The sequence below is a fragment of the Grampus griseus genome (assembly GCF_964374135.1).
Source record: "Grampus griseus genome assembly, chromosome: 1".
Classification (NCBI taxonomy): Eukaryota; Metazoa; Chordata; class Mammalia; order Artiodactyla; family Delphinidae; genus Grampus; species Grampus griseus.
In genome coordinates this window covers 109,616,895-109,628,429 of record NC_139017.1, presented here as the reverse complement: position 1 = coordinate 109,628,429, position 11,535 = coordinate 109,616,895, and the positions used below count along the sequence as shown (strand labels likewise).

Genomic DNA, 11,535 nt, shown 5'->3' with positions numbered 1-11,535 from the left:
TGGTGCAGTGGTAGAGAGTCTGCCTGCCGATGCAGGGAACACGGGTTCGTGCCCCGGTCCGGGAGGATCTCATGTGCTGTGGAGCAGCAGGGCCCATGAGCCATGGCCGCTGAGCCTGCGCATCCGGTGCCTGTGCTCCGCAACGGGAGAGGCCACAACGGTGAGAGGCCCACGTACCGCAAAAAAAAAAAAAAAAAAAAATGGAGACAAAAAGTTTAAATAAATAGAGATTTTTAAATGGAGGAAGGTTATCTAGAATGTTCATGTGCGCAAGTTTTTGTCATGGATTGCTAAAATTATAGTTTATGAAGCTTTATGGTATATATACAACAGTAGTGTTAGATAACTGATACAAAGATAACCACCACTCAGATCTGCATACATCTTTAAACCATCAGTTAAATTTATTACCCTGATTATAAAATTAATAAATGTGAAAATCACATGACAAAAAAAATAAAAATCACTCATAATCCCCCCATCCAGAAATCATCATTGCTGATATTTTCATAAATATAGTCTCTAGTCTTTTTATATGTATATTCAACCACCTGGGTATTGACTTACCACTTACTAAATGTGGCTCTTTGTGCCAAAGTGATGCATTCTTCAAAGACAAACCATTTACACTTTTTTCAGTGCCTCAGTGTATACTAAATATTCTTTAAGGGTTGTAAAAGTCATAAAACCAATACATTAAGATTACAAAAGTACTTTTGGAGTGGAAATGTACTCCCAATGATACATATGCTAGAGCATTCTTAAGGACTTAAGTATTCGTCTAATTGAAGTCACAATGGTGATATTTTTCAAAATATGATATTATCATTACATTTTCTGCATTACCAAGGAGCAAGTTTTAGCATCAGTAGGATGAAAACAATGCTGACTTCTTAAATTTGTGCACAAAATTAACTGGTATCACACCTCCATTGATTCATGATTATCTTCTTAATGAATGGATTTTAAAACTTCTCTAAGATAGGAAGGAACAAGACCACTGAAATATTGATTTATGATTATTCTAATACTGCTCAGCATTTGTGAAGTAAACTGTGTCCACAAAGCATGTTATAATTACTCATTCTGAAACACCTTGCTGAGCTAGTATAGAAGAATTCTTTCATGTAGGCATGAAATGAACGCTATAAATCAACATACTAGTTGAAATTTTGCAGGTCTACACACTATGATTTCCAGCATCACAAGTGGCTTAAGGAATGCCTCAACTGAGAATGGACTCCCACTGGTGGCCACAATGTTACAGCTTTGAAGTCAGCTTCCTCTTGACTGTACCAATAATTCTGCCATATGGATTGTCTAATGGTAGCAAGACCTGTAGAAAAACCACATGGTAAATTCAGAGGCATTAAAACAGACCTACCCTTTTTTCTACAAATCAATATGAAATCAACAACAAAAAACAACTTGCTAAGCAGGAAACTGTATAGGCCCTACAGCAGTTACTTCAAGCAAGGTAATACCTTACTTTTCTGGCAATAGTTGAGACATGAGGCGATTTTCCAGAAAATTAAAGAGTTGTTTGAAAAATTTTAATCATCAGGGTATAAATGTTTCTCAAATTCATTACATTTCCCTGCTTTTTAAACAGAGTGTGGTGAACATAATATGGCCTTTGCTTAATGACTCGCTCTGAACGCCAATCATTGTCAATGCTAAATACTGCCGTGCCCTCAGGAACATTTGAGGTCCTCAGGGCTCTTAGCCCAATGCTAAGTGGCTCCAGACAGCTGTGCATTTACAGTTCTTCTGTCTTCCCACCCTGTCATTTGTCACTTCTCTGCTGTTTTCAGTGTGTCCTGACTCACTGAGGGCTTCTCATATGTTGCCCTCACTATGTACACACCTGCTGAGTGAGGGCCCGAGAGTGGCTCTGGCCGTCCCCAGAGAGCAGACACAGACGTGGGGACAGCTTGTTCAGCCACTCGGGTGCCTTTATGCGGAGCTCTGGCCCAAAGGGACTCGGGCCTTCCTGTCTCCAGGTCTCCAGAGGAAGCTTCGTGTCTTACTTCTTGAGCAAAAGACACTGTGGCCTCAGTCTGCTGGCACACCTTCGAGCTAGGATCACTGCAGGCCCGAGGCATCAGGGGGCTCTGGGAGACCCTTCTCTCTCCATCGGGGCTCCTGAGCTAAGCACTGCTCTAGTCATGATGCCTGACCCTTTCTCTGTTTGGGGCCCATTGGTTTCACCTTTGTTGAACATGGCCAGGTCCCTTTCCTGCCCTTTAGAAAGTAATCAGTCGGGACTTCCCTGGGAATCCACCTGCCAAAGCAGGGGACACAGGTTCGAGCCCTGGTCTGGGAAGATCCCACATGCTACGGAGCGACAAAACCCGTGCGCCACAACTACTGAGCCTGCTCTCTAGAGCCCGCGAGTCACAACTACTGGGCCCGCGCACCACAACTACTGAAGCCCACGTGCTCTGGGGCCCCGTGCTGCAACTACTGAAGCCGGTGTGCCTAGAGCCCGTGCTCAGCAACAAGAGAAGCCACTGCAATGAGAAGCCCGCTCACCGCAACTAGAGAAAGCACATGTGCAGCAATGAAGACCCAACACAAGAAAAAAAAAAAAGTTCTGGAAATGTATAGTGGTAAAAAAAAAAAAGTAATCAGTCAAAAAAGTCTTTACATTCTAATTAACGGCATTCTGGGAATCTACATCCTCTCCTTCCTCTGAAGTAAATAGTGCTGCCTCTCCTTCAGCTGAGTGCACAGCAAGTGGGATCAAGATTGCACTCCTCTTTAACTCAGGGCCCTATACCAGCTACACCTGGCACCCGAGCATGACCTTAAGTACCCAGCACTGCTCCCCAGCCTCCAGCTCCAGCTGTAATGGTACAGAGCCTGATGGAGCCATCAACATAATTTGCAGAACAGAAACAAGGTACCTGGCCAGAGGAGCTGTGACTAATAAGGCTCCTGGATCAGCAGGCCCAGAATGTAGGACCTTTTGGACTCCCTTCATTGGCCTTTATCCACCAAAGGATATGAGCAGCAGGGCCATGGTAATAGACAGTCCCTTCCTATCTCACTCCCCCTACACACGAAAAGCAGCCAATAGAATGGTGTTTTTTTAGCATTCTAGAAGCCCATGGGAAGATGGATCAGATAGAGAAAACCTGCCATTCTGAGAGTGGTCCAGCTGGGGAAGGGACAGTTCTGATCTCCCAGGACTGACCACAGCAGGCTACCTGTTGGGACTTCAGGCTGGCTAGTCAGACACACTGACTTGACTTAACCTTTTGCATGGCTGAAAACAAGTCAGGGTAAGTGCTTTTTTCAAGGCAAGGTTTCCTTTCAAAAAATGAACTTCCTCATCTTGCCTGCTGTAATGGCAACTAGAAACACAAATATCTTCATTTTTTGTGTGTATAATGTATTCCACTTAAATTGACTACTTAAAAGTTAAAGATGATAGAAGAAAATGAAAATAGAATCTTTCTTTCCTCCTCATTGCTTCATGATAGAAGAATAATGGAGCTGTGACCTTCTGTGGCAATTTTCAGAGAAGTAGATCTCAAAGCTATTTCCTTGGGCACACTGTTCTTTCTTTGTCTTTTACTCTCTGCAATTTCCAACCTTCCTTTAGAAGTATTCATCCACTTCTAGCATGCTCCAGCCTCAGATAGTGAAAGGCCAGAGTCTAAGAGGGCTCTGAACAGTGGCAACTATAAATGTTCCAAAAGCAAGAGCTGTTGGGGATAGTATCATCCCAAGTTTATAAAGAGGGGTAAAGAGGGGTAAAGACTGAGTGGGGGGAAACGTGCTTTAAATATGTTTGAAGTTCTCTTACCTCTTCCCTGTTGATCAGTCCCATTTGGGACATGTCTATGGTAAAGTAGTGAATATTTGGCAGGCTGATTTCCATAGCTTCTATCTGAAATCCACAACAATATGCATTACATGGGGAAACTGTGAATCTGTCTCCGTTACTCCTTCCCCACAACTACCCACTAGCTCATTACTCAGATTCTACCTGTCTCTGAGATGTTCCTCTACTGCTTGACACTATTCTCTCCTGCTAGTACTATTATTAAATGATGGACCCACTCTTCTCTCTGTGTATGAAATCCGTTTCTCAGAAAAGTAAAATCTCCTTGGGTCAGAAACCTGGGACACGTGCAGCATCCAACTGGCCTCCTGGTGCTGGCTCGTCAGCCTCTTAAATTCCCTCTCCATCCATTCCCTCCTCTCCAGGCTTGTCCCTAACATTTGCAGGTCCTGGAGTAAGAGTATAATTGGACGTCCCCATACCAGATGTTTAAAGACTTAAAAGTTATGAATCAAGCTAAAACACTTTCAAGTGAAATATATTCTGTCCCTCTAACTTGACAAATATTCCTTCATCACAATCTGGAAGGTCAGGATCGAATTTAAAATTCTCTGATTCCTTGTAGCATCATGCCAGGACCTGGCATCATGGGAAGAGCCAGCCCTCAGCCCTGGCCATCCCATCTTCTCTCTTGGACTCATGTGGGTGGTTACCCCAGCTTGCATGTCAAGGCCCATTCATACCTCTAGCAAACATCTGCCCCTTTTCTCACTCTCGGGCTTAAGGGTACACTGATGGCATGACCTGCACTCTAGGGGATAAATCTGGGGAACAGGCTTACACAGGTTCTGGGAGTAGTCTCAGGGTTATTTGGGCAGGACATTCTGGGATGTAAACATCCAGAGAATGGTCTAGAAGGGGAAGCACGGGCTCCTGAAGTGTTTGTTGCCTTGGTCCCACCAACTCCTCATCCAGCGGAGAGAGGCGTAGCTAAAGGAGGGCTTGGAGGGGGTGTGTGGGCCGTGGCAGGAGTCCCTTGTGCCCAGGTCTAAGGATGGCACTGTTCCTCTCCATCCCATCATGGCCTTAGTTCACATCCTCATTGCCAGTTTTCTGCAACAGCCTCCCAACAGGTCTCCTTGTCTATGGCCCATCATCCCTTTAATCTATCACATGTCTTTCAGAGTGGTCTTTCTAGAGTGAAAATCTGGTAGTGCCACACCTTGCTTAGATCCCGCAGTGGCTCCTAAGAGTTTTCAGGGTAAAATACAGACTCTACAGAGAAGCCCACAAAGGGCTTCCCAATCTGCTTCCCAACTCATCTCTAGGCACATGGAAAGACTTTCGCTCCTGGAGCTTCACTTGTGGCAGAGCCTCAGCAGTAAATGACTGTTCCATGTTGCCTCCTGTCTCCATCCCTACCCCCTCCCTCACCCTTGAGTATGAACTCAGATAACCCCTACCTGTCCCTTAAGACTCAGCTCAAATACCTCTTCCTCCAGAAAGCCTGGCTTGCACTATCCCTTACACTGGAGTTAGGTGACTTCCTCTGAATTTCCATAATATTCTATTCTCTATTGAACTGTAAGTTTAATTATTTTCTTCCTTTACTTAATGATGAACTCTTTGAGGGTAGGGAGGATGTCTAATTTATCTCTGATTTCCTCATGTGCTGACAGAGACATAATAACCATTCAATAATATCGAATGGATGGATGGATGAAATCTCTCTGCATTTATCCTTCATTCTCTGGCTCTCCTGAAACATAGACCCTTGGGATAATTACCCCTCCTTCGGGGCATTTGAGTGTCCTAAATTGTAGCAGGTTGAAGAGACTCAGAATTTTCAACAAAACTAAAGAACTACAGCAGTGGCCTGTGTTTTCAGGTCAGACAGATTTTTACTTTTTTTAATTCTCTTCTCACTTTCTATAACAAGCTTTTGAGCAACAACAGATGTCATTTTTCATGTGTCTTCCACTTTCTTATTTTAACTCTCTTTCTCAGAGCTGACAGGAGACACAAGTTCTCTCAGTCCTCGGAATGGCAAGTGACAAAACCTACCTCAGGAACCTGGTTCAGGGAGAGCACCTGGATGTCATAGAGGGTCTTCTGGATAGAGGGCGAGTACTCGCCTTTGTCATAGGGTCCAGCAAATTTCTTCAGGACAACGTCCCTAACAGTGTCCCTAAGACACAGAAAAGAGAACTGAGGGCCCTCACAGGGTGGTCTTTGGGGAACATATTATGAAGCTAAGAAGCGGTACCCTCTCTGTCTCCCCGAAAACAATTTTATTGCTGGTTTTAGAGAGGATTAATATCCTGTAACGCCAAAAAGAAAAAATAAAAAAAAACCCTAACTTCCCATTTCCCTACACACACACACACAAGTCAATAAACCTATTGAGTATAACTAGGTTATCTTCATAATCTGGCACCAGGGCCCAGTGGGCCTTCCAGGGTGTTTCCCTCCATGCTGGAAGAATTTTTGAAGAGGACTTCCTAGTATTCTAATCTGCTTGGTTTGGCCCGTTGCTTGAATTGCTGCATTTTCAGGGGTATTACCGTGTCAGGCTGTGTGCTAAGTATTTTATGTAATTACTTCATTAAATTCTCTCAATATACCAGAGGCAGGTACTATTATTATCTCCAGTTTAGAGATGAGGAATCTGAGCTAAAAGTTAAATGATCTACTCAGTCCCCCTCCTTAGTGGGAGGCCCAGCTTGTACCCCGACTGGCTCAATTTCGTGCTCTTTTCAACATAAATACATCAGACTGCTGCCCATGGGGAACACTTGAAAAAAGGAGAAAAAAAGATTGAGGTGAGGTTCTCTTCAAGCATTTCCAACCTATCACATAATAAAAGGAGCAGAGTAACACTCTGCCCGTGGGAGGAAGCTACCAGGGGGCAGATTCCAGCTTATCACAGGGTAGAAGTTTCTAACAATTAGAGCTTCAGCAAAGGAATGAGATACCTGCTCAAAAAGCAAACTGGGATTCAGAGGCCTAATCACTGCTTGTTGAGGATGTTAAAATAAGAGTCACACCTTACAATGCTAAAGCATTTATCATTTATAAAATGCTTCTGTAACTTCATCTCATTTTGAGTTTAGCCTAGGGTGGCCACTTGTCCCAGTTTGCCTGGGACCAAGGGGGTTCCTAGGACATAGGACTTTCAGTGTTAAAATCAGGAAAGTCCTTGACAAACTGGGACAAGTTGGTCAGCCTGGTTTAGCCCTCTCTGCATCTGCCATGAAGTAACAAGGCCATTATCCTCATTTGATCCCGTGTTTCTTAAAGTGTGGCCTTTGGTCCAGTAGCATGAGCATCACCTGGGAGTTTGTTAGAAATGCATGTTCTCAGGCCCCATTCCGGGCCATAGAATTAGAACCTTTGGGGTTGGGCTCAGTGATCTGCAGTTTAATAAGCCCTCCAGGTGATTCTGATACACAATCATGTTTGAGTACTACTGATTTAGTCAATTAAAAAACAGAGGATCAGGGAAATCAGGTGGTCTGCTCAAGGTCATTATAGCTAATAGCATCTTAGCTAATAGTGCAGATTTACTAACTCAAAGTAAGACCAGTATTCTTCCTGTTATCCATCAGAAGGGGTGTCTTACAATGGGGAGGTGGAATTGAATGGCTTCCAAGTTTCCCTTTCAGATGGAAAACTCCATGAACTCTGGGCCCCTGGAAAAGAGGGTGGACACTACCTCCACCAGCGCCAGGCCCTAGCACTCGTTCGTACCAGGTGGCCTCGAAGTCCACGTCTCTGTCCTGGTGGTAGCGCCACTTGCAGTACACTTGGGTGGCAAAGCACCGGTCCTTCACCTCAGGGAGGGTGGTGAACTGGTCCCTGATGAATCCTTCAAATCCGGACTGGGTTGTTTTCAAGACTTTGAGGTCTTTGATTCCAGAATTAATGACTGGAGGTCCTGTTTTACGTCAAAAGGTAAGAGGGGATGAGGTCATAAAGAAAACAGTGCCTTGTTACTGCCTAGCCCTGAGGATCCTGGTCATTAAAACATGGCACACTCCATTTGTACAAAGAGCTACATCACTGCCTGTGTTTTCTCTCTCCCTGCCTCCTCTGAAGTCCACATGATGAAGACGGTGTGCCTTTCCTTCTCTCTGAATTCCACAACTCCCTGCCTTCTCATGCCCTAGGAGAACTTATGGTCAGAGACTAAACGTCCATGCTGTGTTGAAGCCCACAGGAACAAATACCTTTTTCTCAGCTATGTGCAGAGGTATCTTCTAGGCCAATTACCTTCCACATTTTGAGCTCCATCTCATTCAGCAGGCAGTCATGCTGGAATGAGTTAATAAACTCAAAAGCAGCTCCTCTGTCTGCTCTTGTGACGCCCTTTACTGGGGGTGGTCCTCATGCGGACTGTCTACACTGCTGATGGCTCCAATCACCACCAGACCCCTCAGTTCCCTTGCGTTTATGAACTCAGCAACACCAGAAAAATTCATGAATAGGTAGCATCATGGGCGTGGATGAGCCTAAATAGAGACTGGGAAGATGAGGTCAGTGACCCATGAGGTACAGATTGCCTATGTGGATTCTCATAAAGGCCTTTGTTTTTTGGCTGAACTGAGAAGGCGCAAAGTTGGCTTGTAGGGACCTGGGCAGGGTGGGCAGAGTTGAAAACAATGGAGGAGATGACATGGCTCTCCGGCCGTCCCTACATTACCTCATGAGGTGCATCAGGGAGGTGGAGGGGAGAGAGGCATAATCAATCTGAAAAAGCTGTTTACTTATGCCTGGCAGTTCTAGGTCAGGGCCCAGATGACAGGTAGGGTACCGAGTTAGTGAGGGGAAGATTCTATCTTTCTTTTTCTATGTGGAACACACTGTAGTTCCAGCAGTTTGGTGAAGCCTGAAGAACACATGGCACCAGGTGACACACTGGGAAGCCCCAGGGTACAATGTCTGTGGAAAGCAGCCTTCTTCCCAAGGAGGAGTGGCAACTGGCACAGCAAATGCTGGGCAGAGCCAGTGAGGCAGCAGTTGTACTCAGTGGATGCAAACTTCTCCCTGAGCACGTGTGAGACAGCCCTCCAGGCTGGGAGAAGGTAGGAAAGTTTGGCTGGAGAGGTACAGCAGTTTTGTAATAAGAGAGCAACAAGGTCAGGGAAATTCGGGAATTAACTTCACCATGGCCTTATTTGTATGTGCAGGCTGGTGAGGCCAGGACACTCAGGGGGCACTTGGGTACAAACTCCCAAAAGCATAGTCAAGGCAGAATGACTTAGATCACCTCTTTTCAGTCTTGAAATTAGTCCAGACTAATATCTGTGCTTTTTGACCTGTTGAATCTCAAGCCAAGAGCTGGAGGTATCAGGCATCACTATGTTATACATGGTCTTAGTTGAAGAATAAGAATGCAACCCACAATCCTCAATTAAAATCCAGGGCAGCTCTTAATAATCCAATGGTTTACATCATCCTGTGTGATTTCTATTGCTGTGGTTAACTCAGGAGTTGTGGACTTTCAGAAGTAGGTAAATAATGACTATATTTTGATATTTTCCCAACCACATGTGTGTACCTGCCAGAGAGAGCAGTGGCCATAGTTAGTGGTAGATTTGCTGATTAAATATGTGCTGATTAAATAAGGTGTTCTGGTCACAGTGTTCTAGGATAATGTGGTAAGAGAGAAAATGGTATTTTCTCAATTAGAAAATACTGAAGTTCTCATTGGAAGCTATATCTGAATCAGGATCAAGAGAAAGATACCAGCAATGATTTCATGCCTTAGGTTGGCTGGGTTTATCAGATTCTAAGTGTTATCAAGACACAATTCTGCAAAATTGGCATTTCTAACAGTGTAAAGCTGACCCAAGTGAGTCTTAAGTCTCAGACCCAAGAGAATTACAGAAGCAATCAATAAGTATCCGTTAAATGAATGAATGAGTGCAGTAAAATTGACTCACCTTAACAACTTAGCCTTACAACTTAGTGTCGTTTTCTTCTAGACAGTTCTCCTCCATCAATCTTTACCATTTCCCTTCCTGATCTGCCCCCTCCCCTCAACCCTCACACACAGACAGTGTGACAGGGGGAGAAGGGGAGGGCATCAACACTGAATGAGAAGGTCCTGACTGCCAGCATGCGTTCTAGTCGTATGGCTAGACACTGGCAGAGGTGGAGTTTGAACTCAGCACCCCATTACGAGATTTCATGCTTTTCTTCCCCCTTTTTTGGATCACTCCCCATCCTCAAAATGTTTCCTCCTTCCTTTAACTCTCTCTTCCCATTTCTGTAATAAAAGAGGACTTTCCAAGAGACAAGAAAGTTGCCACCACCATTCCGCGATGTGCATTCAGGGCTCAGACAGAGGCCCCAGTTGAAAAATATCATCCCCGTTGGTTTGAAATGAAGATTGAAGCATCACTTTTAGAAATGACCCCATGTGTCTTGAAAACATTTTATCATTTTAAAATTTCCTATTGAAATACCAAGACCCCTTAGAGGAGTGACTCCTTAAGCCTTTATAAACTAATATCATAACTTACTTCCAACAGTAATCCCTTCTAGAAAAAAAAATCCTATAGAATGAACTTGAATTTGTAATCAGAAGTGGGGTTAGAACAAGTAGTGGGAATCCTCGAAGGAGGATAAAGAGAAGTCAAGGGAAACCAAAGGCAAACTTTATCTATTTCTGCTTTTCCTATACAGCTGGCCTTGATCACCAGCATCTATGTGAGCCAACCAGACTTTGAATCCTCAGTTGTCTCAATCATAAAAGGATTTCCAGATGCAGGGTTACATATGTTTGAGTCCATAGTCTTGGGACTCAGGTTCCTTGAATTCAGCCTCAGTACTCTCCATGCCTCTCCTCCCCTATTTATGGGCAGTATTTCCTTGATAGAATGACTTAACCTCTCTCTACCTTAATTTTCTCATCTGCAGGAGATGATAATCATAACTATTTCCTAGAGATGATAGATGTCTAAGATGATACACATAAAGGACTTAGTAACTTAGTAAAATGGCTGTCCAGGAGGAAATGCTCTATAAAATTATTATGATGATTTTGCCCTAATTGACCTTTTCTTATTGACATCAACTCCCTGTAAATACTTCCCATGTTTCACAAAAGTTCATTGGGTTCTGAAAACTCCTTCTGACATGCCATCCCTATCCACCTCCAGCCCTGTGATGAGATTTATTGATCTTTGGGGAGTGTCAGTCTGCTAGGCAACTTTGAAATGATCTACTTTCTTGCTAGAATCTGAAAATGGAGAAAGCAGTTGCATTTTCTAATGTGTTTTGACCTTAGTTTCACGTGGAATAAAACATCTCACGTTCTCAAAGACAGTTCACTACTGCCACAGTTTAGGCAGAACGCAAAACATCTACTCTGGTGTGCTCATCATTCTATGAACAACAACAAAAACCTATTCTCTTTGAATTTGAAAAATACATTTTCTTGGCACGCATCAGACACCCTGGATGAAATCTGGGAGCTTATTTTAACTTCTCTGTTGGCGGTGCCCCAGCTTTCTGAACACTGGTAGGAACCTGAGCCTTTCAAATTCATGGGCCCATCAACTAAAAATACGATGCTTCACACACTCTTAAAAAAAGATTCCAGTTTAGACTAACAAGAAGTAATTCAACCCAAAAGACTGTCCTTTTCTAGGTTACTTCCTATGAAACCACTTAATCAGCTCTTTTTTGCCTTTCTGCCATGGTTATGGAGTAACGCAAAAGGAAGATTTTCACAT

At 43.8% G+C, this 11,535-nt stretch overlaps 1 protein-coding gene across 1 annotated transcript in view; it reads right to left on the bottom strand.

Annotated features, from left to right (window-relative positions):
* Window positions 1–233: 233 nt before the first annotated feature.
* Window positions 234–11,535, bottom strand: part of LOC309823829 (uricase) — a gene marked incomplete at its 5' end in the record, with an annotated part of 35,644 nt that continues 24,342 nt past the window's right edge. The window contains 4 exons of the mRNA XM_082656424.1: window positions 234–1,336; window positions 3,815–3,898; window positions 5,858–5,981; window positions 7,544–7,730. Coding sequence (XP_082512550.1) covers window positions 1,262–1,336; window positions 3,815–3,898; window positions 5,858–5,981; window positions 7,544–7,730 — 470 coding nt within the window. The 3' untranslated portion in view covers window positions 234–1,261. The remainder of the gene's footprint in view (window positions 1,337–3,814; window positions 3,899–5,857; window positions 5,982–7,543; window positions 7,731–11,535) is intronic.